This window comes from Protopterus annectens, chromosome 2.part0, assembly GCF_019279795.1.
Source record: "Protopterus annectens isolate FY-2018-M chromosome 2.part0, PAN1.0, whole genome shotgun sequence".
Taxonomy (NCBI): Eukaryota; Metazoa; Chordata; order Ceratodontiformes; family Protopteridae; genus Protopterus; species Protopterus annectens.
The window spans coordinates 1,786,597,783-1,786,625,639 of NC_056728.1; the positions used below are offsets into that span (position 1 = coordinate 1,786,597,783).

A 27,857-nucleotide genomic window follows, 5' to 3' on the forward strand; every position below is an offset into this window, starting at 1 on the left:
TCTCGAGGCACTCCTAAAAATGGAGAACATTGATATCTGTGCAGTAACTGAGACCTGATTCAAGGCTCCAGAGAGCACCCCTGCAATACCAGGCTACAATTCTTACCACACTTTTTGGCCACCAAACCAGGACCAAAATACTAAATGTGGAGGAGTGTCCATATTCACCAAGGATATTCACAACACCAGGCTACTTGACCAACACAATGCATCTGAAATTCTCCAGGTGCAACTAACACTTGGTAAGACTGCAATCCAAACTGTAGCTTGCTACAGATCCCCCACTATGTCCCAAGAGTCTCACTACACCTTTCTAAACATACTGGAAAATATTAAGATACAACCAAACACTCTAGCACTGGGTGATTTCAACTACCCTGCCATTAACTGGAAAAACTACTCATGTACCAACACCTTTGCCCAACAGTTCTTGGAATTCATAAATTCCAATGCCCTGGATCAACTAATCCTTAGTCCCACCAGGGGCCCCAATATTCTAGACCTGGTCATTACCAACATGGGAAAATCGATGCTCCACACCTATGGTCACCCCCCTCGTTGGTCACGTCTGACCATAAGCTAATCACTCTTGACATCCACATCCCACCCCCTCCCCCCAGTAAGGAAACCTCTGTAAAAATATTATCCAAAGCCAACTTCATGCTTTTCAAGTCAGAAGTGACAAACTTCATGACACCCATGCAGACAGGAACTGAACGTTCGACTGTTGAATCCTACACTAGGGCACTGTACGAGCACATCCACTCGAGCATGAATCGTGCTATCCCCAAAAGAACCAAGACAGTCTCCTCCAAAAAAAGGAAGCCAATCTAGTGGTCCCTTGCCATAAACAAACTTTACAACAAAAGGAAGAAACTGTTGCAGAAAAGAGGAAAATCCCAGGATGCAAAAAATCCCTTACCAGCCTCAGTAAGAAACTGAGATCCCTCATAAAATCTTCCAAAGCTAGTTACGAAAATAAAATTGCCAAATATTCCAAAGACAACCACAAGGCATTCTATAGCTATGTCAAGAATCTAAATGGCAATGCTCAGATCTGCTCTGAGCTACAACAGAATGGCATTAAATATACTGATCCCAAAGATATTGCCAATATACTGGCAGATCGATTCAGTGCAAACTTCACCCCCCTTTCACCCCCTAAACAGCCCATCTCATTACCGAAAGATTGTCAAATTCCAGTAATATCGACCACACAGGTAAAAAATGCACTCTCCAAAGCTAAGAATACAGCATCCATGGGAACAGGTGACATCCCAGGCTGTGTACTATATGAACTACAAAATGAACTGGCACCTCGCCTAAGTGTCATGTTTAATCATAGCCTCACCTCAGGCTTTGTGCCCACTGAGTGGCGCACAGCTACAGTTATACAAGGGGGGATCCACCTTGATCCCTGGAACTACTGCCCCAATAGTCTGATGAGCCTGATCTACAAGGCCATGGAACATATTATCAAGGAACTTATAAACAAAGACATTGGCAACCTTCAAACACTGGACCCCACGCAGTTTGGGTTCGTGAAGGGCCGATCTTGTCTCCTGAACCTGACTGACTTCTTTGAATCAGTCTCCAGAGCCGTGGACAAAGTTAAGGTGGTTCACACAGCCTATCTGGACCTTGCCAAGGCCTTCGACACCATCCCCCACTCTGGAATCATAGATAAACTTACTAAGCTGGGCATTAATCCCTACGTCACTCAATGGGTTACCAACTGGCTTAAAGACAGAACCCATACTGTAAAAGTAGCCGACTCCAAATCCATCTCCAGACAAGTGACAAGTGGAGTACCTCAGGGTTCAGTCCTGTGTCCGCTCTTGTTTGGCATCTACTTCTCTGAAGTACAGGCCACCATTAAGGGACTCTGGCTAACAAAGTTCTCAGATGACTACAAACTGGGAGCCATTATTGAATCCCCAAATGATGTGGATATTCTACAAAAGGGCCTTACAGAAACAGATGCTTGGTGCCAGAGCCATGGGCTTAAGCTCAATGCCAAGAAATGTATAGTTATCCCCTTTGGGAAAAACATATACCCATGAATTACCACATAGTTGGTAGTACACTAAACACCGAAAGTGCGATAAGAGACTTAAGGACACAGGTGGACAGTGGTCTCACCTTCGATAACCACATCGCCACAACAGTCAAGAAATCCTTCTATGTGGCACACCTCATCACTAAGGGCTTTTCATCCAGAAAAAAGGAGGTCATTGTCCCACTGCACTCATACCTCATTAGACCCATTATAGAATACAATGCCCCGTTTGGTATGTACCTCTCAAGACATCTGCAATAACTGGAAAGGCCGCAGAAATACCTCACTAAAAGAATCACAGGCCTAAAGCAGATGCCCTATGCTGACTGTCTAAAAAAACTCCACCTATACTTTGTTGCATATTGTCTACTCAGCGGCGATCCCTACTTAACATACACAGCCATGTCAAACCCAGAGCTGTTGGACACACTCCAGGGATCTAACCCTTGTCATCACAATGAACAAAACATGCTTTAGGTATAGGTTCTTGACCCAGAGACTCCCCAGACAGTGGAATAGACTGCCCATACATGTCAAGCACAGTGCCTCTTTGGCCCTTTTCAAAAGGAACCTTGATGATTGGATGGGAGATAGGAAATTCACCTTGGGGATCACATCAGTTGCCCTGCTAGATAGGGGTCCAGGGAAGTAAATACTGTGGGAAGAAATAGCCAGGAGATTGTTATGGCTAAGCTTGTATAGGCCCTAGGGCCGATAGCCTAGTACCAACCTATGAAACTATAAAACACAGACTCCAAATTGGTTGAATAGACAGAAGAACCCAGACACAAATCTAATGTTCTTTTAAATATATCATGACTCACAGTATGCTTTTAACTAGAAGAAGTTTATTCCACTTCCATGCAATAAACTGTGATATCAAATTAGATCTTTTAGCAGTCATGTTTTCATCCACCTTGCATTTCAAATTATCTCTCAGTTTTTTATTATTAAGAACTTTCTCAAGGCCCAATAATATTGTCAGGTCTTTTTCAATAAGTGCTGTGTAACCCAAGCATAGTCTGCCTCAGAGACTTCTGATAAAATGATGCCGTACTGAGTACAGATCCAAATGCAGCCTTCCTCATACAATAGGATTTGACACATTGGAATTGTTTTAAAGAATTTTCTCTGTATCCATTCTATGAACAGAATATCCCCTTACAACATGAGCAGAACAAAGCAGTGTATTAATGTCTGGACCTGACACGTAGCATACATTGTGGTTAATAATTTAGGAGATCTAGAGGCTAGGTATCTAATAATAAGACTTAACCACCATCAGATCTTTAGACTTTACATGATTTGCATTGTCTTTGAAGCGCATATCAACATTGATCAAAATTCACATACCTGTATATCTAATTCAAGTAATAGCTTTATAAACTGTAGCAGGACAAAAACATAATACCACTTTTATCAGTTTACATCCATTCTTCTTCAACCAATTATTAACTGTAGAGATATAAGTTAAAATGGTGTATAATATTTATCTAATATCACAAAACATCCGATGTTAATATCATCAACATACTTTGATAACCAACAATTATTTCATAAGGACAAAAAAGAATCAACCATATTAAACAAAACATTTCCAAAACTAAGCTCTGGGAGACACCAGGATATATGTTGGTCCAATCTGAAAAGTAATCAAGAACTTTAACTCTTGTTTTTTTTTTAACCAAATATGCACCCATTTGACAATATGAAAACTGACACAAAGATTAATCAAGCGAATAATTATTGTATAGCCAGGGCACTATTGAACTTTTTGACCAAAACAAAAAATGCTACAAACATGCATCCCCTCATCTAACACCTTTCAAACAGATTAAAAAAAGTATACCAAATTGGTAAAAGGAAGACCTTTTTTTCTTGGAACCATGTTGGTTGATATTAATACTAGGTCCCAAACTAGTTACTGTAAACACAGAGCCAGCCTGGTCTCCAGTGTACTGCAAAGTATGTCATGTATCTCTTAGTTTTTAGTAATACTGCTGGAGTTAAAGGGAAGGTTAAGATGGCACAGAATGGGTCCTGTGTTTAGTGATAAGTGATATAATTTGTCCTCCTTACTTGATAGTCATGGTGAAAGAAACAAAACTTTGCAGTATGTGCACTGTGTTTTGAAGTAAACACATATACCTTTACAATCCTGATCTTACCTCCTATAGCCTTAAAAAATTAAATTTCTAGGTAGCACACACTGGTTAGTAATAATGGCTTCCTTCTCAAGACCATGCCAAAGAATTACTTTAGTCAGGTAAATATTTTTTCCTCAAAGAAAGTTTTTAGTTTTCAGTATTAATAACTCATACATCTCTAAAAAACACTGTATAAATACCAATCCTGTGTCCCAATCCGTACCTATGTATAGCATATGTACAGAAACAGACAAAATACCTTTTCATCCAAAAGGTGGCATGTAATCCCACCCCTTTCCAGAAGTAATAAGGAAGTAAGTCCACCTATACTAATACAGTCCAAATCAAGATGCCATACCAGACAATTTGGTTTTGTGGCAAGGATAAGTAGGGACTTTACCACACACCAGCTTAACAAGGATCAAGCAGGAATCCATGTAGTGGTAGAGCCAGGCAGGTAGAGAGGGAGGGATGGACATTAGTACCAACACCCATTTGCAAATCTAAGGAGTAGGGGTTGACCTCAGCTGCTACTAAAGCATCATCTGAGGATCAGATCACAGGCATGGACTCTGTGTGTGAAGAGTGAGACAAAGAGCAAAAAGACTACAAAATAATGCATTACACTCTACCCTAGAGCAAACAGTGTGCTATGCACCGGGCCTGGCATAGCAGGCCTTACACCACATCTACTGGTCAAAACAGGTAGGGAGCTAGAAGCAAGCAAAACATCCCCTACCACCCTGATACAGGATGGATACAATTTCTAGTTCTCTGCTTTATCATACTCTGTTCCTAGATACTGGAAAGTAGGAGGAATATGTGAGTCAGTAGGGTAGGAAGGTGGGGCAGTAACAGGCAGGGAAGAAGGCCACACCAGACAGCGGTAAATAATGCACATACTGCCATCACACATAAAAACAAATCAAACGTTCTCTGACTAACCCTTTGCTACTAATAGGTACTTTCAGTTCTGAAAAACCCAGTACAGTACCATTGTGGTGGTCTGGATCAACTAAATGCTTTTCTGCAAAATACCAAATACTGGTGGAGGGCAGCTGCCTCTCAGAATGGACACATTGTATCATGAAACGTTTTAACTTGATAAACTCTGACACAATGCTATAAAGCATTGCCACAATATAGAAAACTGGGGCACCTCTGGAACATATGCCAATAAATAGCCTCTTGGTACTATATTGCCAGTGTACTCCTCTCTAGCAGCCTCATTTTTATTAACTTGACAGGCAATCTTTGCATCAGAGTAACATATTATAACTGATCCACATAGTTACAGTATCATTCTATTACTGATCTAAGGCATAGCCCACTTGCTTCCTGTCCACCATTTCTAGCCACAAGTCGTAAGCTTCACTTCTACTAAATAGTATCCTTAACCACACCCCAAGGAGACAAAAAATACCATTTATACAGAAGTCTCAATGAGTTCCTACTTACATCCTGGAACAAAACTGATGAACATGAGAGAAATCCTCTCCCACTGCAATCCCATGCAGGTGCCTACCATTTCCTATACCTGCGTGTCATCTGTGCAAGCACCCTGCTTAAACTGCATACCCCAGCTGGAGGAATCTCCAAAACTCCTTGTCTTGCAGGCTGAATCTGTCTTTAGAACCTAGGAGACTACAGCAACCTGAACTTCATACTACATAAATCTCCTAAAAATCCTTATTCTATGGTTTTCCCAGGAAGGAAAAACTTCCATGTCAATTTTTCCTAAGTCCTATAGTCTAATTATATACATATTCCTGGCACACAGAGGCAGCATTGTCATAAACTACAGTAGATTGTTCACCAGTTCTTTAACAAATGAGCTGAACCTCTGCATGTCTGTCAGACAGATATTCAGGATACCACAGGGGCCCCACCCTCAGTGGCCTATAAAGCTTTGTCCACAGCTTCCATTCTTCTTGTCTAATTACTAAATTAAAACCAAAGTAGAATGACATGCAGGTAAAACTAATAAACAAATAAAATGCATGATCCGAGGACTTAAAAATATCCCACCTTTATTAAAAAATATCAAGTATTTAGCACTTTCATCCCTCAAACCAGGGACCTCATCAGAATACAACAACACAATGCACCAACACTGTTTAAATATCCCATCTCTCTTCAAGATAGGATAATCACTAGCCAATCACAAATCTTCCAATTAGTGGCAATGAATATAAAATGCTTACTATATCAGCAAATGCTATATGGGTTACTAAAGTGCATATTCATTAAATATTTTATATATATCTATTAATATATAAAAAGCAATTTCAAAAAAATATATATATTTAAAACAAGTTAAATGCTAAAGTCTCCTATGTTTCCTATGTTTTTATGAGTTTAACTTGTTTTAAATATATATTTTTTGTGAAACAGTGTTGGTTCATTGTATTATTGTATTCTGATGAAGTCCATGGTTTGAGGGATGAAAGCACTAAATACTTGGTATTTTTTAATAAAGGTGGGATATTTTTAAGTCCTCGGATCATGCATTTTATTTGTTTATTAATTACTAAATGATGCAGAACAAAGGCTACTTGATACAAACCTAAATGCCGAACTCCTGCCCTTTCTGCTCGGTTAAGCAGATGGTAAAATTCTTTCTAAACAACAGAATCTTACTCTGACATTTTCTTGGTGTCAAAGTCATGGCCTCAAGCTCAATGCTAAGAAGTGCATTGTCATCCCCTTTGGGAAAAACTCATTACCCATGAACTACCACATAGGTAGTAGCTCACTAAACACTGAAAGTGTGATAAGAGACCCCGGGACACAGGTGAACAGTAGTCTCTCCTTTGATAACCACATTGCCACAGTAGTCAGGAAATCCTTTTATGTGGCACACCTCATCACAAAAGGGTTCTCTAGAAAAAAAGGTGGTCATTGTTCCTCTCTACTCATCCCTCATCAGACTCATTATAGAGTACAATGCCCTGTTTGGCATGTATCTCACAACACACCTACAACAATTGGAAAGGCCACAGAAATACCTCACTATGAGGATTACCAGCCTCAAACAGATGCCATATGTAGACCCTGTTAAAAAACTCCAGCTCTACTATGTCGCATATCGCCTACTCAGAGGTGATCTCTGCCTAACATACAAACTATGTCAAACCCAGAGCTGTTGGACATGCTATACTTAAAAAAATCCCAATCTCTCCGAACCACATGTTGCAGGGACCTAAACTTTGTCACCACAATAAACAGAACATGCTGGAGGGATAGATTCCTGCCCCAGAGACTTCTGATACTCTGGAACAAACTACCCATTCATGTCAAGCAAAGCTCCTCATTGGCCCTCTTTAAGAAAAACCTTGTCAACTGGATGGTAAATAGAAAATTCACCCTGGGGATCAGTTCTGCAGCACTGCTTGACAGGGGCACAGGAAAATAATTTTCTTGGGTGACGAAAGCCAGGAAACCTTTTTGGATAGGCTTATATAGGCCCCAAGGCCGATAGCCTAGTACCTGCCTATGAACCTATGTGGTGTGCAAGATGGTTGCCCACTGCAAAAAATTACGTTATTTTTTTGCATGCACTGAGGTTCTTTCTCGGTGCATGCATAAGAATGTGTCAACGTTCAATTTGTTGACCTATTGAGATTGATGTTACTGAGGCTGACACACTGACTACTTGATCAAAGTGAGTGTATCCATATCTATATATCTATATCTATCTTTATATATATATCTATGGTAACACCTCACTAGGTCAACACATCACAATGCCAACAGCAAGAAAGATGACTGCAAAAGGATGCCATATGCCAAAGGTCAACAGTTCTACAAGACTGACAATCCCTAGGTGATGAAATATTCCCTTTCCCTGGGGATTGTGCGATCTTGGAGTTAAGATATATAATTAGCAGGGCATGTGAGAGGTGCAGGGGGACGTGCCACCCCCCCAAAATTTTTATTTTGTTTTTTGTTGGTTGCATGCAGTGAGGATTCTACTCCAGCATGTCTAGTCTACTGTTAGTGTTTCTGATGTTGACCTTTTTGTGGTCAACTTTCTTGCTGTCAACATTGTAGTGTTGTGGTGTGTTAACCTATTGAGGTAGAGCCATATATACACACACACACACACACACACACACATATGTACATATATATATATATATATATATATATATATATATATATATATATATATATATTATACTATATGGAGTTAATCAGGACATATGAAACCTCCAAACATTGAACCCATCTCAGTTTGGATTCATCAAGGGTAGGTCATGTTTACTCACCTTGGTAGACTTTTTTTTGAAAAAGGTCACTAAACCAGTAGATGAAAGCAAAATGGTATACATCACTTACCTCAACCTGGCCAAAGCTTTTGACACAATTCCCCACTGAGGAGTAGCAGAAAAGCTAAATAAACTGGGAATAAATCCTTGTGTCACCTGCTTGATTGCCTACTGGCTTATAAATAGGAAGCAGATAATAAAAATAGAAGTTACTTCCACAAAGAGACCAGTCACCAGTGGAATCCCCCAGGATTCTGTGCTGGGACCTCTCCTGTTTAGCATCTACTTTTCTGAAGAAAATTTCAATACCACGGGGCTCTGGCTGACTACGTTTGCAGATGACTGCAAACTTGGAGCAGTCATTGAATCTCCAAATGACTTCACCATCCTTCAGGAATGTTTGTCTCAAATAAATAACTGGCGACAAAAACATGGACTGTAACTTGTTTGTCTTTTTGGCTTTTCCCGGTTAGGGGTCGCCACAACGGAACTCAGGTCCGCTAATGATTGGCAGTAGATTTTTAGGGTGCCAAGTTGCCAGCCCGACACCCAACCTTCAACAAAGACACGCCCATTTACACATGTCTTTTGAACGCCACTTGACCGCAGGGAGGACACGCAGACTCCACACAGAAGGCACTCCAGCCGAGAATCGAACAGGAGAACTTCTTGCTGTGAGGCAACAATGCTACCGCTGCACCACTGTGGCTTTTAAAATCATGGACTGTAGATGACTTCCCAGAAGATACAGTAATGCATTTATTTTTGACAATTAAAATCATGGACTGTAACTAATTGTCAAAAAATGCATTACTGTATCTTCTGGGAAGTCATCTGCTCCATGGAACTACCTCATTTACAATACACCCCCAAGAGTTGACCCACTTGTTTGGGATTTGGGAACTTATATGAACAGTGAACTCATTTTTGACCAACATACATCTGTTGTTGTAATAAAGTCTTTCTATATTGCACAGCTTATAAAGGGATTGTGTCTAGATCTAGGAATATCCTTGCCCACCTTTACTCAGCCCTCATAAGACCTGCCTTTACTCATCCCTCATAAGACCTATCATTAAATACAATGCCCCCTTTGGCATGTATCTGTCCAGATACATACAACAACTCTCACATCCACAGATACCTTATTAAAAGGATATAAGCCCTAAACATGTCTCCACTGAGTGACTCAAATCTCTGTCACTATACTCGCTATCTTACAGCCTACTAAGAGGTGACCTGTGTCTGGGATACAACACATCCTCTGGCCCATTACTGATGGATTTACAACACATCATCAAGTCAAATGGCATCAGAGACACTCAGTCTAGGGATCTAAATCTCTTCTGCAACAGCAAGAGGATGGTTTGGAGGGACAGGTATGTTTTGCAGAGGATACCACTGCTGTATAATAAGACTCCTCATCCACATAAAACAAAGTTCATCCCTGTCTATATTCAAGGACAACTTAGATCTATGGATGGGAAAGAGAAATTTTACCCCATGACCACCCCCTGTACTACCAATGGACAGTGGCAGCTCCTAAATGCTTTATCCCCTGCATGGGTCCCCTCAATTTTCTATGGTATGATTCCAATTAAACTCATTAGGAGTAATATATAATTTTTGACCATAGGATAGGAAAGGTCAGTCTATAACCACATGAGATAGGTTATTTTGAGCACAAAAAGGGAAACTGCACAGGCTTAAAATGTCCCATAAGGGCAGCTAGCCTAGTACTTACCTATGAACCTACAAATTTATAGAATACTGATCAGACTGCTGGGGTCTAACAGTAAAACTGATATGTCCCTCTGCAGCTGTGTGAGCTGGTACCATTAAAGCCTGTTTACAGCCTAGCTAATCCTGAGACCACGTGGATCTCTGCTGCAGCTCCAGTCAGTGTTGGGAGAACTTGCAATAAACACCTCATCAGGTATGTATACTCATCATCAGAGGTGATGATAACCAGGACTTGTCATTCAAATGTTTAGTCCCAGGTTAGAATGAGCAATAATGTGGACTTTAGGCACCCACTCTCTGCCCCACAACCCTACTTGAATGGCATTAGTGTGGAGCCCTTAAACATTTAATAGATAACAGTTTCCTATTCCATGAACCTACAAGGATCTACCCAGATGGTAGCAGGACAGGATATCTAAGGCCCTGTTGGAATCCAGAAGAAAGGCCACTCGCTCATTGTCAGTTTTGACTGTTATCATCACCAACAATGTGTTGAAGTAAGCAATTTATTTGCACTAAACAAACTCTTGTTGCAGCCCATCTGGTAAGCTAAAGACTGGTGAGGATTTTTACATTAACAGTTATTAGCATTATTAGCACTATGGACAGCTAGCCAAAAAAATATGCTAGGTTTTTGCTTGTCTTAAAAATAATGGCATGAGAGTCTCATTCATTTCAGATGAGATCACTCGTTCCTAAACTGGTACAATTCAAAACATTTCACAAACAAGTCATCTAGGCCCGGTCAGTTGTCTCCTCAGTTTCTGCACTTGACATTAGGGTGGCCACAGCCATCTGTTTCTTATATGTTGACCTCAGGAGCACAAAGATCAGTCTATATGTTGCTCCTCTATGTTCCCATCCCTCTACCTCTATATAATTCTCTGAAAGAAAATGTAACCCCCCACTCCATAATTCTTCTCCTCCACAAGTACAACTGTGTTAAAAAAACATGACTCAAAAGATCGTCCACCAACTGTCTCTTGACCATGTACAATACCAGCTTGCCTTGCATTAATCCCAGCATTCAGCATTTTCTTCTGACTTTCTCATACTGCAGTCTACCCCCTTCAGGTTTAACCTATACATTTTAGATATCAGAATAACAACACCAACGATGACAATCCAAAGCTGCTATCATCCTGTCATTTTTTTTTACTAAAAAAAAAATCTCTGAATTTTTACTCGTAACACAGGCAAACTTACATTTATATAAAAGTAATCAAACTGTATTAGCAAGTTCACATTTACAAACATTATACAGCACACACACACACACACACACACACACACACACACACACACACACACACACACACACACACACACACAGTTAAATATCTTATAGTCTAGGCAACACTACATAACTTAATCAGTTTCTGTCTTCCCTTAAACCTCATTCCTCCTCCAAAACATTTTTCTGCATGTATTGTCCCACAATTTTTATTTTTTTCTATGTAATTTACTTCTACCTTTTTCTAAAGATCCCACCTCTTGATCTTTTATCTCTGTTACAATATTCACTACTTCATTTATAGCTGGTTTTGATTTTGATTTCCATGTTCTAGTAATTGCTTTTGGCAGTTACCAGAATTAAACTTAACAAGGCCGTAATATGACTAGGCAATTCAGACCCTATATCCCAGTCACATCTTTCAACCGTACAGATTTTCACATAATGTCCAGATTTTTACCTCATATTTTTTTCTTTTTCTTCTCATAAAATTGTGATTTTTCTGGCAAATCATTGAGAAATAAAGTCATAAAATAATGACATACATTTGAGATTCAGACTTCGCACCCCTTAGAAAATTCAGGCTAATTCAAAACTGTTATTCTATCGACTTTCAAAGTCATAATAACAATATTTAAAAACTGTCCCTATTTTGACCCTTTGCCCCCCACCCTTTATTTATGGCTTTGTCCAGATTTCTTGCTCTAAGAGGTTGAGAGGTACTATCCTAGCTCACAAAAAACAATTTCCTTTGTTACACTTATTTGCTCATCCAGTAATCCCGAAAGAGTACTCTGTAGGGAATTTTTAAAATCTGCCAGTTCCTTACATTTTCAGAACAAATGTTCCCATTTACCTCTTTCTTTCCCATCATACCTCCAACATTTTCCATCTACCTGAAGAAAAATTCTGTGGAGTCAGCTTGGGGTATAAAAGTATCTATGCAAATACTTCCAAGCAAAAATTTTAAATCTTCTAGACTCTGTTGCATATTTGGGAGCATACCTCTCAAATGTCCACATTTTTGCATAATGTCCAGATTTATGCCTCATATTTTTGGTCTGTTCCTCAAAATCTGTAGTTTTCTGACATGATTAAAGTCAGTAAATAATACTAAATAATGACAGACATTTGAGTTTCAGACTTCATATCATACAGAAAATATATAATAATGCAAAACCTGTTATTCTAGCAATTTTCTAAGTTTATAGTAGCAATATTTAAAATCTGTCCCTACTTTTGGGCCTTTGTCCCCCCATTATTTTTTTTTTTTTGCTTTCTCCAGATTTCTTGCACTGAGACATTGAGAGGTATGTTTGGGAGCCATACATATGTCCTCCCATTGTTTCTTTGTAAATTGCATATCTAATCTCTCTTGCCAATCTTTTCTGACCTCTTCTGATTGACTCCTATAGTTATCATGCAAAATTTTATATGCCCTACAAATTATATCATTTTAGCAGTAGCTTCAGTACTAAATTCAGAAAAAAAACTCAACCAGTGCAGTTCTTTCACTTAAGATTCCCCTATCCCTTTCTCTTTGTCTGTACTTTGATATCAATCCCTGATAAGGAAGGCAATCCACAGCCCTGAAATCAATGCATTGTCTTCTCCTCTTCCCATTCTATTGCCTTTCCTTTACCAATTATTTATTCCAGTACCTTGATTCCTTTACCAACTTCCCCCAATAAATTCCTGGTCCCTCTTGCCTATTGTCTGTATCCCTAACTGCAGTCATCCCTATCAGCAGAATCTCCTTTCGCCATTCCCATGTTGTCTTATTTCTTAGTATATTTTCTGCTGCTTTATGAATACAATATTCAATATGACTGATGATATTCTCCTTAAGGATCTTTGGAAGAATGCTTCAGTGATGTACATATTCCAAATAGATCAACCTCTGACACTGCCTCAGCTTCAGAGAACTCAAGATAGTAATTAGCTTCTTGGTATGCCATTAAGGGCCTGCCACTCAAGAAACGGCTGGGCCTTTTTATTCTGTGGACCATAACGAATTAGCTGGGCCCGGTACCAGATCTTTTCCTTAGTTCTGGGGTCAGTCATGAGTTTTGTATTCTTCCTATAAAAATTAAATCTGATGACCCACGCAGGTATTAGCAAACAAACAGGAAGGTTATCAGACCACCTCTCTGATTCACCTTTAGAGGTAGCACTATAAACCACCAATTCAATAGACATCTGGGACAAAAAAAGAACCATGCCTAGGTAGGTCACAGTGGGGGAATCACTAATGAGCCTGGTCAATGCTGCAGCATAACTGTATAACTTTTCTTTAGTTATTTCATGAAGTAAAATATAGTCAGATAAATATAGTCAGATAACCCATCTGGCTGGAAAAAGAAATGTGAGTCTGGTTAATCTTCCTGGTGGAAGTGCACATGATAAACTCAACTGAGTTCCTAGTACGCTAACAGTTTTAGTGGATGAGATCTCAGGTTTCAGGGAAGGACAGTAAAGTACAAAAATAGATGTATGAAATATAAAGTGTAAAGTGATATGGAAGGGTCTGGAGGTTGTATGGTGGGATGAACAACTGCCTTCCACAATACACAGATCAGCACCCATCAAGACTGATGGTATGGAGGGTGCGGTTCAACATAATAATCGTCTAGTGGCATATCTGTCAAAATCAATACGAGGTCTGGTCCTTTTAAGGGTGCTGTTGCATGAGTCTAACAAAATGCTGGTTATATACACAGCTCAAACTAACAGGGCACACAATGAGCTGCTAAGACAAGGAAATTTGACTGCCTACTTCAGGTAGTATAACTATTCTGTCAGCATACTCTTTAACAGATTACGTTGGAAAGGGGAAGGGCTTTGAGCAACCTGTTTTATCAAGGCCACAGCATAATGATTTCAAACGCTTTTCAGCTAACCTGAACAGACATGGCAAGTATATAAGTGTGTTTCATGGCAGATGAGTTGGAGGGATGAGACCACTTTTTTTTTGCAGTTACAGAGAAAGGTCCTTCACAGTGTAAAAGAACCCACAGTCATACCATTCTATGACAAACAGATGATGGGAAACCATCTAAATAAAACAATCTACCAAACATTTAAGAGATGAAGTTGAATCCTAGGTGCCAAGTGAGTAAAGTTTGGTAATATGGTGAAATGGGGGGTATTAAGCTAGATGCAGTGTGCTCTGGAATGTGAAGCGTAGCCAGTGGCAGGCACAAGTGAGGCATGGACAATACCAGTGCATGATGGTAGTAGAGAAAGCTAGCATTGTGAAGAGGTCAAGACGTTGCAGACTGCACATCAGAAAGGTCAACACAAGGAGGATAACGAGAGCACTCCAAACCTGAAGGCAACCAGAAAGGAAGGTGGGCAATAGTTGGGTAGTGCTGGTACTGACCTGCATGTACAAACATCCAACAGGGAAATGCAGTTCACCTGGTGGAAGCTAGCTGTACGGAGATGGACCTGTAGCACAAGGTAGGAGAAGGAAATGGCTATTGTGGGATCCTTGTGAAATATGAGCCAAAGAGACTGCTGTGTTTTTTTTTCTTTTATGCCTGGAGTCCATCCAAAAGGCACTGCTGTTTTTTTTTTTTCTTGCCAGGAGTCCATCTGTGAATGGAAGAGTAATAATGGGTAATAATGGGTAATAATAGGTAATAATGGGTAATAATGGGTAATAATAGGTAATAATGGGTAATAATGACTATGTTTGGCAAAGGCTTGGAGTAGATAATAGAATGCAGAAAATGAATACAGGATGGCAGCAAAGTCCTGTGAAAGAACATCACTGAAGAAGTCCATCACAAGCCGTCAACAACAAAAGGCACTGGGCACTTGTCAAAGAGTTCCCACAGCATAGGTATGGAGAGTAAAAATTACTAGAACCTACACTAATGGGGTGGCGGAGCTGATTATTTACTTTCATGCAGGGTTTTTTTTTTTTAGGATTTCTGAGATGTACTCATAAGATGGATGTAAATAAAGTCTAAATGACTGGGGTTATGTACCCGAGACAAAATGCAACAGGGGATTACCAATGAACTGTGTGAAAAGGAATGAACATTCAACCAAGATGCATAAAGAAACAGATAGTTGTAGCATGGGGTACAGTACAGTACATTAATAATGTATGAAGTGTAGAACTTATAGTGGAATTTAGTGGGTATATTTTATGCTTTCTATTAATACAGAGTTGTACATGGAAGATGGTAAAAGGGGGCACAAACTAAGCTTCTTGTTTTCCAATATGGAATGTTTAATGTAGAATGGTTAGGGTAACTTCCAGTATTAAAATTTGACAATGAAGAGTCTGAAGAGAGGTTACTGAGTGAAGGAAGGAAGGCCAATGAGTTAATACCAGATTCTTTGGAAGAAAGATGTTACTGTGGGTTTAAGAAGTAAAGAAAAAGAATGCAGACAGAACTGTTTTTGTAATTTGACATAAGATTAAACTGCATTGTCAGAATATTTTCAAGGCTGGTAGGGGTTTGTAATGTTTGGTACAACTACATGTTCACAAGGAAACTATTAAGGAATGATTTGATGGAGGGAAGCAGATAGGAGGATCTCCACATGTAGACAACATTCCAGAGAAAGTACAGTTGTGTACACTTACCATAAATGTAGATGTTCGAATGTATTCACTGTTGCAGTCATCACATTTGGGTTATCTGCTTGCAGTAGCCCTCAGTCGGCCTGATTATCAAAGTCTTGGGTCCTGCATCGGTTGCTATCTCATCTTCCATGACGTCAGGTAGTCAGAGCTATAAAGCATGCAGCCGATGCCATTACATCAGTTTTTCTTGCCCCAGATGTCAGGTGCCCCCCTAATGGGAAGCAATAAAATACACACACACACATATATATATATATATATATATATATATATATATATATATATATATATATACACAAGGTTATACCTCCAACAAAAAAGCAAATACACCAAAAAGCTTTTAAGCATAGTAAAGGAGCATAGAGGTATAGCCAAAAGAAGTCAGGGGGCTGGAGGGAGGGTAACCAGGACTGCAACAGTGAATACACTCGAACATCTACATTTATGGTAAGTGTACACAACTGTACTATGTTCTTTGTGTTTCACTGTTGCAGTCATCACATTTGGGTAGATTCCCAAAGCTAAGGATGGGAGGAGGAATTTAGATAGCATTAGGACGAGCTATAAGGCCCTGCAAGACTGCAGTGGCAAAGCCAGCTCTGGATTTAGAAAAAATTGACAAATGGTAATGCTTGGTGAGGGTATGTACAGAACTCCAGGTAGCAGCTTCTAGGATGTTTCTGGTAGGGACACCCCTACGAAAGGCTGTAGAGGTAGATGCAGCCCTGGTTGAATGGGGTCAAATCCCCTGTGGGATAGGTTTTCCATGGTGCTTATAGCAGAAATGAATGCAGTGGCCTATCCATTTAGAAATGGTTTGCTTTGAAATAGACTTCCCCTCTGCCCCTGCAGCAAATACCACCAGCAGTTGTTCAGATTTCCTTTGAGATTTAGTCCTGTCCAAGTAAAATCTAAGTTGTCTGTGCACATCTAAGGACTGCAGTAATCATTCCCCTTTGTTCTGTGGATTAGAAAAGAAGGTTGGCAAATGAATGGATTGATTAAGAGCCACACTGGATACCACCTTGGGCATGAAGGAGGGATTGGTCCTGAGGGACACCCTGTCCGCATAAAAGATGATGAAAGGCTCCACTGCCATAAGGGCCTGTAATTCAGAAGCCCTTCTTGCTGAAGTGATTGCTAAAAGGAAAGCTGTTTTCCAATAAAGGAATTTTAACTCTGCACTTGGAGCTGGTTCAAAAGGAAGCAGAGTGAGTTTTTCCAATACAAAGTTAAGGTCCCAGGCTGGAGTTGGGGCTCTTCTGGGTGGTCTTAAGCTTTTGGCCCCTCTGAGAAACTGCTTGGGCAGTGGGTGAGAAAAGAGGAGTGGTTCTGTCTTGTAATGAGCTCAAATGGCTGAGGCATGAATTTTGATGGAGGAAAAGGAAAGGCACTTGTGAAGCATCTCAGTTAAGTATTGAAGAATCTGAGGTAAATTGGGCGCTGCTGTGGCCATCCCTTGAGTTTGGTTCCAGGCACAGAATCTTTTCCATTTTTCAGCATAAGATTTTCTAGTACTAGGCCTCCTTGCCTCCAAAATGACATCCAACACTTGTTTACTGGGGGATGGTAATGGAGACATTAGGTAATTAGCCAGGCTGCCAGGTTCAGGGTTTGAAGCTGGAGGTACAGAATCTGGCTCTCCTGCTGTGACAGCAGGGTAGGGGTCTGAGGCAGGTGCCATGGGGCTAGCTGTGACACACTGCACAAGAGGGGGTACCACTGTTGGCGTGGCCAGTCTGGTGCAATCAATATCATCCTTGGTTTGTCCTGTTTGATCTTTAGTAGTACTTTGGAGAGGAGAGGCAGAGGAGGAAAGGCATAAACTGACAGATTTTTTTCCAGCAAAAGGACAGAGCATCCACTTTCCAAGCTTGTTTGTGGGGAGTCCTTGTGCAGAATTTGTCCAATTGGTAGTTCTGGGGGAAGGCAAACAGGTCTATATCTGGGCTCCCCCATTTGTTTGTCAACATGTTGAAAGTCTTTGGTTCCAGTTTCCACATGTGTGGGTGCATGAGATTTCTGCTTAGTCCGTCTGCCAGTGTATTTACTTTTCCTGGCAGGAATTGAGCCTGTAGATGCACTTGGTAGCTCAAGGCTGTGTTCCACAGAGCCATGGCTAGTCAGCAGAGGGGATAGGAATGGGTACCCCCTGCTTGTTTATGTACCACATAACAGTGGTGTTGTCCATCTTTACCATTAGTTGCCTTGGAAGAATGTGGTCCTTGAAAGCTGTCAGAGCATTCTGTACAGCTAACATTTCATTTTAATTGGTATGCAGGTGCATTTGACTTGGGTTCCATTTGCCCTGAATGCACTTCCCTGCCAGGTGAGCCCCCCATGCATAGTCTGATGCGTCTCTTGTTAGGATTTGAGCGGCAGGGGGTAGAGTGAATGGTAGTCCCTTGTTTTGGTGGCAGGCCTCTGCTCACCAAAGGACTTCTAACAGTAGGCATGGTATGACAGAATCATTGCTTCTAGATCCTGAGAGTGTTGACTCCATAGGCTTTTTAGATACCATTGTAGTTTCCTCATATGCAGTCTTGCATATGGAATTAGTAGAATGCACGAGGCCATGAACCCCAAGGCTTGCAGTATTTGCCTTGCAGATAGCAGAGATTTTGTGGCCACTAGTTTGAAGTAAGTTGTCAAATGAATCTGTTTCTCTGGCATGAGGAAAGCCATCTGGGAAGGTGTGTTCAAGCTTGCTCCAAGGAATATAATTTGTTGACAGGGTACCAGCTGTAATTTCTTTTCATTCATGATGTACCCCAGACAAGTTAGCATATTTTGTACAAATGCCAGATGATTCAAAAGTATGTTCTGGCTTTCTGCCTGAATTAGACAATCATCCAGGTATGGGTATATTTGAATATTTCTTTGCCTGCAAAATGCAATGACTGGAGTCAGGCACTTTGTGAATACCCTGGGAGCAGTAGATAAGCCAAAGGGCAGTGCAAAGAACTGATAGTGCATGCAGCCTGCTTTGAAGCATAGGTATCTTCTGCAAGATTCCCTGATTGGGATGTGCAGGTAGGCTTCCTTTAAATCCAGTGTTGCCAACCAGGCAACTTTGCCTATCATGGGAAGCAACTGGTAAAGAGTTAGCATCTTGAATTATGTAATCACCAAAAAGGTGTTTAGGATAGAAAGATCCAGGATAGGACATCATGAGTTGTCTTTTCTGGGTACCAGGAAAAGTCTTGAGTAGAAATCTTGTCCCTTTTGCTCTTCTGGTACAGTCTGAGTAACCTTTACTCTTAAGAGAGAACGTACTTGCTTTTGAGCCTTTGCCCACTGATTTGGGGGTAGATCTGGCCAACCGTCTGGGGTTGGTAAGGTGTGGAAGTGAAATATGTATCCTTGGGAAACTATTTAAAACCCATTTGTCCTGGGTAATGAGTTCCCAGTCTTTTGCCTGCAGAGCAATCTTTCCCCCTAAAGGAGCAGTCAGTTGAGAAGTGCTTAAACGTTTTAAAGTTAAGTCATTGCGACAGCTTACCATAGGGGGGAGTCTTACTACTCCCTGATTTGGAAGTGGGAGCCCTCCACTGCTTAGTCCTGTGTGTACCCTGGGACTGAAGCATGGTTGTTCTGCTGATTCTGGGTTTGAACTGAGAAGGCCTGGAAGAGGCAGGAAAGGACCAATTTTTTGAGGGCCAATGCCTTCTAAATCTTGAAGGCTGCACTTGTAAGAAATATTTAACAGTTTGCATAGATTTAGCTTTTTCCTCCATCTTTTTAAGAACTTCTTCAGCTTTGTTGCCAAACAGGCAGTCCTGATTTAAGGGAGCATCCAGCAATTTAGTTTTAACATGATCTGGCAAAGATTGCTCCTTAAGTCAAGCATGTCTTCTAAGTACAGACCCAGTGACAGCAGCCCTGCAAGATGCCTCTAGTGAATCAAAACCACATTGCAAAGTAGGTTTTCCAACCTGTTCAGCAGAATGCATTAAATCCTGTAAATCTTTATTTTCAGCACAATCAGGAATCAACATCATTTTCTGTTTAAGCAATCCAATAATATGCTGCTGATACTTTAACACATGCAACTGGCAATTTAAGGCCCTGATGGCCAAGGTTGCAGAGGTGTATACCTTAGTTCTTACCCATCTATCCAGGGCCCTGGAATCTCTTATCAGAGGAGGTAAGATTTTTGGCAGTAGTAGCCTTAATGCCCTTGGGTCCCAGTGAAATGGTCTCAAGGTCTACAGTAGGATTTTTGAAAAGGAACTTGTGAGAATCAGGAACCCTGTAATATCTATCAGGTTTTCTGGGAGCAGAAGGTAAAGAGTCAGGGGCCAAGTTAGATTCTGAAAAGGCATCGTCAACAACGTGCAGCGTAGAAGGCCTGTGTTGGGGTAGGAGTAAGAAATCTCTAAGCCACTTTTTAGAATCAGAGTAATCCTGGTTTTCCCAGTGAAAATGCTCCCTAAGAGTATGCAAGGTCTCACCAAAAGAAAACTCCTCTGGGGGAGAAGCAGAGGGAATACAGTCCTCTGTATCAGAATCCTCATAGGTGGATAAGGGTAAATCCTGGTCATCAGAGGAGACAGAAATTTCAGAATCCTGGTCAGAAGTATCATAAGTAAATTCAGTCCTAGGTCTCTTAGAGGGGGAAGGTTGGCTTCCCCTGATTAAAATATTCTTATCATTTATTGTTTTTTAGGCATAGAGGCCTGACCATGGGGTCTATGCATCGGTTTCCTAGGTATGGTTCGAGTTTTAGGCCTTGAAGAAGAAGATGGCGTCGGTTTAATATGCAAGTCAGTAGGCCTGAATACACCCTCAGAAGCTGGTGCCTGCACAGTGGCTCCAGACCCATCCAAGTTAGAGACATCCGCAGGTTCCACAGTTGAAGCATCTCATGGCATACCAGACTCTGACTGGTTCTCAGTAGAGGCCTGCAAATCTGAAGTAGCGGGTATCAGGGGCTGTGAAAACGCCTCACTGAGTACCGGCAAACTGGTGACTAGCTTAGGAGAAGCGTCATTGGCAGCTTTGGATCTAGGCGGCCTGTCTCTGTCTTTATCTTTGCGTTTTTTTCAGAATGTCGGTAGTCGGGTGGCTTACTGAAGACATATCTGGATAATTGAACCGAGTACCAAAATATTTAGAAGTGAAAATATACTGACGATGAATAGTTCATGGTTTAAATAAGGCACAAAACCGGCAGAGAGGTACGTCGTGGTCAGGGCCTAGACAAGGAATACAGTACGAATGAAAATCTTTATGAGGTATTTGCTTTCCACAAGAAATACAATTATTGGCTTTTACTGACATCAGTTTAGAGCAAGAAAATTTTTCCCCAACGGGGTTCTTAACTTTAGTTGAAGACTTCGGTTCTGAAACTCGAAAATGAAAATTTCAGGAGTCGGCCAACCGGCTCTTGCGAACTGCTTCTGCTTCGGGCACCGCACGGCAAGAAAGACTGATGTAATGGTGCTGACTGCATGCTTTATACCCCTGACTACCTGATGTCATGGAAGATGAGACAGCAACCAACACAGGACCCAAGGCTTTGATATTCAGGCTGACTGAGGGCTACTGCAAGCAGATAACCCAAATGTGATGACTGCAACGGTGAAACACAAAGAACAGCAGGAATACAAATAATGGCTATATTGTAATTCTGGGAAGTGAATTAATGTGACAAATGGTGAGGAAGGAGATACACATTGAGCTAGGGATGCATGTATAAATCAGTGGGCTGCATGGCTTTGTATTATACCCAGCCCTGTGCAGGGACAGAATGATGACCAATGTGTTTTTCATGACTCGTGAGGAGACCTATGTAAGTGTACAATGGCAGTAATGGTGTGAGAATGGGAAAGGGGGATATTAGAGAAGATGTTAGCAAAGAAAGTAAGACAGGATTCCAACAAAATTAAAGGAGGATGCAGAGAGAGGGAAGATAAGCCATTCTCCTTGTGAATCTAATGCCTAAGCATGGAAAGCAAAAGAAAGCATAGAAACAAGAGGTGGCAAGAGGTGGGGAGGCAGATGTGACAGCAGATACAGAAAGGAAAATTAAGCACTGGTAAGGGATTGTAAATATAGCAGCCAAAAAAGGTGTGTGGGATAGAAGCATGGAAAGAAAGGCGGGTACAGCACTGAATCAGTGGTAGAGGAAACTTTAAGGTACATGATGGTGTGTTGCCGGTTCTGATGCCTGGTAGAAACAAAGAAGTCAGCTCCATGTGTACTCTATGTGCCAGAAAATGGGAGTATAGACAGATTTATACACTCACAGGTTTTTAACCTAGTTCTATCAGTGGGGCTGTTTTAGGAGAAGGTGCCATGTTAGTCTCAGGTGGGGTGCTTGTACAATGATGGGGAAACATAAGGTAACTACACTGTTATGTGCATGTTATCTTATTTTTCTATTTGCACTGCTTATAGTCCTCTGCAGGAAACATTATATTATCAATGGAAACTTTATTCCCTGAATTAACAACACAGGATAACTGGGTTACTCAAAACTTTGTAGGACTCAGTTTTGTGTTTTATATCCTTTTATCACCTATTCTCTGATGCTACATCCATAGTCTGATAGACTGTTCTTCTGCTACAGTGCTGATAGCAGTAGTGCAGGGCATGTAGAGCAAAACGAGTTAGGTCAACAAGCAGCAGATAGATGTTGACAGGTTTGAGGCCCACATTTCACTTCTATACTATAATACTTACAGCAAGTCGCTTAATCAGAATCAGAACAAAGTTCCTGCAGTGCTCCTGAAAAGGTTCAGCGCACCTAATATGTCTGTGCTGTGCAACAAAAAAGGTATTAAAATTATTAAAACTAAGCATAGTAATGTTGCTGGCCACTTGTACTCTTGGGTATTGCTCTTCAGCATTTCTATATATTGTCTATCTGAATGAATTATACTGGCTTTTTGAGGCTTTTAATTAACAAGCTATACTTTACCTTAAATAAAGTACGGTCACTAATGCTCTTTGTCAGCTGCTCCATTTCTGTTATCTGATCTGCAACTCTTTTCTGCTCATTTAGTCGTTCGGCCAATGTTTCAAGCTCTGTAAGCGCCAGCTGAAGGGATAGCCTGTCGGCATGACCAGTTGGAGTGTTTTTTAACATATCCTGAAATATAATTGGGAAATTATAATCTAGATGAGAAACATGAAACACATTCATGAGCTCAAGTTAGAAATTCTCATTCTCTCCTGGTGGTTTCTTTCTTTTGTTCTGCTAGTCTCACTTTGACACTTTATTATAAAGATTAGTTCTTTTATGTGCTTTTTCCTAAGCACATCACAGTAAAACATACATAAAAATAAAAAAACTAAATCTGTACAAAGCTCTCAGAATAGAGTCAAATTAAAATAATTACAGAAAAGGTAAAACTGGACAGTCTGATCAGCATCAATCAAAGCTAGTCAAAATCTAAACCAAAATGATGTCTTGTCGGACCTTCTCCTAACCAACCTGGCCATCCTTGTGTCTCCCTTACCACTAGGGATGAAGGATTTGGGGAGGTAGGGCCAAAAAGAGGGAACAAACTCCTGAAGTTTCACACTGCATTATAAGAGCATCCAATAGCCCAGACAGGTGAAATACAAGAGCCAAGCCAGTCTGTGGTAAACCAAGAATTCTTTTCAGTTATGGGTGTGAGGGTACCGGACCTAAATCATGCAGGGTAAACACACTGGCTCATAAAATGTGCAGGTGATCCAAGACTGATATGGCAATCAGTACATTCCACAGAACTGGAGTAGTATATTTGCAAGTAATCAGGCAATGGAGCTGTTCCTCACCTGGATATGGTCACATTCTGAACAGGAAAGTCTTAGATACACAGAATTACAGCACTCAAACTGAGAATACATTAGTTTATGCAAAAACTGCAGAAATGTCCTATGGGGAAAGAAGGTACTGAATCTGGATTATGTTCCTGAGATGGAATCATAATGACTTAACAAGATATCATCTAGGACAACATATAGGTTTCATGAAATCCAGTCGGTCCTAACAGTAAAAATACTAGGCTAAGAAGTTAGACATTCATATACTGCCATGGACACAGTATTGGGAGGACTCAAGCTTCAGGTACTTACTAAGATTCCAATAGAAGCTTTCTGTACCATCAGTAAAGGAATTTATAAAAAAGATGTTCTGAGAAAAACATAATTAGAGATGTGTATCATCTGCATTGTAGTGATACTGAAGCCCTCTCCTTTGAATGAGTTCTCCCAGTGAAAACATATATAGAGAGAATGATACTACAATTACTACTATTTCCTCTAAATACCTATATTTTCCATTTGAGCCAGATGCACACATCTCCTAATGCAACATTTTCTGCAACTTAAGTTTGAATACTACAAGCTATCACTCATTATTTGGTTTGCCATGAAATATATAATTGATTTTTATGAAATTACAACAAGCTCTTCTCACTATATTTTCTCCCACAAGGCCTACAGACCTTAACTTTTGTAAAATGCATGCACATCAAACATGGTCACTAAGTCCAGCAAAAAGATATTGAGCTGTGTTGTTTTCTGCCTGGTGGGAAACTCCCACCAGACAGAGAATTACTTTTTTTCCTCCTGCTGTGGTTAGCATTTGAGCCTATTACCTTTTGTCTCAGTAAGGTCTGTGTTACCACATTTCTTTGTATGCACAAAGTAGTATCAGACTTTCAGATAAAAATATAAATGCATATATTTGTAATTATTTTGACAATTACTGCCTTGATAACCAGTCAATAAAACTGGTGTGGTATTTTTGTTGGTTCGTTCCCTCTTAGTCATCCTTCCTCCATTATTATTTTTCTTCTTTGGTTTTTGCTATCCGACACCACACACACACACACACACACACACACACACACACACACACACTTATATACTCGGTCCTGTTGTAATTCTTTACCTCCCGTTCGACTTCCTCTTCCATTATCACCTTAACACTAGGTTATCCCTTTTCTTTTTTTCCTTATATTTCTAGTTAATCACTGTATATTAATCAGATCAGACAATAGTAGTAGAAGTAGCGAACGTAAACTCGTCAAGTCAAAAAGTAATAATAGAAAATATATAATTCTACAGCATTACTAAGTATTCGAAAGTAATCCAAGCAAGGCAGGCAGTCTGTTTCCAGTCGAAAATCCTTTATTAAGTACACAGACAAGTGATCCAAGTAAAACAAAAACAGGGTAATAATTTCCTCACAAGCTTTCTAAATATATATATACTTGTTATCAGGCATGGGAGTGGTTTATTGTGCTGTAAAACAAAGTGTTATTGGTACACATGTTAAATTCACATCCCTTCCCCCATCAGTGTGACATTTGAGCTGGTCCTGATAGCCCTAATGTACTTTAATGGTACATCTTATTTAACCAAATTATTAAGTCTGTGATTTTATACAAGGCAATATACTACATGGCTGGAAATATATCAACCTTAGTTCATTTTGCGATCAAAAATTATATATAAATATATACATATACATTTTGCATGTAAAAATCAGTTTCTATTTTCATAACCTATTGTTAACAAAGATCGCTTTCGTCCTTCTAGACTTCTTCAGGTCTGTGTACAAGAACCCTAAAAACCTATATAATTGTATAATTAGTTAGTATTGTTATTACCATCATTTTGAATAAAGTGGAAAAAAGAGAACCAGAAACAAATAAAAAAATATACGTATGATGATGGAAACAAAATATACACTTAAATTTCAAATGATTTAAAATGGTATTTAAAACCAATTTGTAGAAAAAATAAAATAAAATACAATTAGTCATGTAAACAATGTGGCAATTTTCTAAGTTCCAGTGCACTTTTAATTGAACAGTAGTAGTTTAGTCCAGGCTTTCTAAAAGAGTTCAGCTTTAATTGCCACATGAGTTCATGTTTCTCCAGAATATTCGGGATGTCTCCTTCAAGATCACCCATGTCTATGCGATCCAGGATCTGGAACTTAAAACCTATGTGTCTTTTATGAAGAGAAAGGTGTTTGGCTAGTGCATTATTTTTACACCCAGAGCGGATTTCTGACAGATGACATGAAATCCTTCGCTTGAGTTTATTTACAGTCTTGCCCACATAGAATGCATCACATTCATTGCACTGTGCCCTGTAAATTACTTTTTTAGTGTTACAGTCACCCCCTGCCAGGGTTGCCAGACGTCCCTATTTGGGCGGGACTGTCCCGAGATCAGTAGCCTGATCCCGAGTCCCGCCCTGCCGGTTTAAATCCCGGCCAGCCTCCACTTTGTTTGTTTTTTTTTTGATTGACCCGTATACCTGGCATACGGGCCAATCAAAAATTGCTAAACACGGAGCTTCTTGTGTTCCGCATTAAACACGAGAAGCTCCGTGTTTAGCGATTTTGATTGGCCCATATGCCGGTATACGGGCCAATCAAAAATCGCTAAACACGGAGCTTCTCGTGTTTAATGCGGAACTGCAATGTATTAAACATGAGAAGCTCCGTGTTTATTGCAGGCAGAGTGAGCTCAGTTCTTTAATGCAGAACTGTGTTGCCGCCCAGGTATTGTATTTCCCTCACTCCTGTCCACTGTTTTGTTCTCCTGTCTCCCTGGGAGTTTGTGGATAGAGTATAAGACCTCTGGAATTCCTCCTCTGCTTTCTGGAATCTCGGTGGGTTGTAGTAGTATTCCTCGCTGTGGCTGTGGTATGGGGGGACCTAGTAAGAGGGGCAAGCTCTGGGGCTCTGGTGGTGGTCGTCTTTCTTGTTCTGGTACTGGTGCTGGCTTTGGTATTGGTGTGGTGGTTGATGTCTGTACTGTCGATATTGGTCTTCCTGAAGAAACTGGTCTCTGTGATGGTGTTGCTGCTCCTGGTAGCTGGATTGTCTGTGGTCCCGGTTGTCCTGGTAGTCCTGTAATTCGTCCTGTAGAACTCTCTGTTGGTTCTGGTTGCCGCTGTGGCTTATGTTCCTGTCCTGATCCTTCTGTGATGTCAAAGGCTTCTGTGGAGTGTTGATAGCCAGAGGGGATTGGGATTGTAGGGAATGAGATGTTGGAGGGGCAGTCTCCTGGTGGTCCTGTATTGTGCCCCTGTCTGGTTTTGTGTGAGGATCTCCCCTGGGAAAATCCCGTTGAGGTCTGCTGGCACGGTTATATTTTCCCTTATATCCCCTGTAATAACTAGAACCTTGTCTGTTGTTGGTTCTTCTGTTGTTGTTGATATTATTATTGTACCTCCTAGTAAGTCTCCCAGGATCATCTTTGTCCAGTTGATCTCATTTCATTTTATTAATCTTTCTTTCTTTAATGGACTGCTCATATCCTTTCACTCTTTCTTTAAAGTAGCTCAAATTTAGCATCTAGGTTATTGTGGTTCTCATTTTCCAATGTTGTTTTTAAAGATGTGATGTCAGCCTTTGTAGCTTCCTGCACACTAAGGTTGTTTCTTACTAGCAGACAAATAAGTTTGTAGCTGGCATCCTCTAAAATATCTTCCCATTCCTTAGAAAGTGAATCATCCATATTTTTCCACATTGTTCTTTTGTTCAATCTAAGTCCCCGGGGTAGTCTCTTCTTATCTATGCTTTGTTGTAAATAAATGTGTTCCCAGTAGAGACCCTGCATGCGTTTCAGTTGCTTTTCTAGTTTAGAAAAAGTCTCTGAATTCATATTTTCTAGGCCCATATTTCCCTGTCCATTTTCTGTATCAGTTTGTATCTGATCTGCTTCTGTATCATTCCAGATAGGTACAGTTAGTAAATCTTTTAGCCTGTCATTATCCATGTCTTAAAATGCTGGAATTCCACACCAATTCAGGGATCCTTTAACGGAACAAAAACCTTGGT

General features: G+C 40.4%; 1 protein-coding gene across 6 annotated transcripts in view; it reads right to left on the minus strand.

The window, feature by feature from the left end:
• Nucleotides 1-27,857, minus strand: part of ARHGEF10L (Rho guanine nucleotide exchange factor 10 like) — a 3,087,848-nt gene that overhangs the window by 1,393,791 nt on the left and 1,666,200 nt on the right. For all 6 annotated transcript variants that reach the window (XM_044061816.1, XM_044061815.1, XM_044061819.1 and 3 more), the window contains one exon: nt 22,983-23,153. In XM_044061816.1, the coding sequence (XP_043917751.1) occupies nt 22,983-23,153 (171 nt within the window). The remainder of the gene's footprint in view (nt 1-22,982; nt 23,154-27,857) is intronic.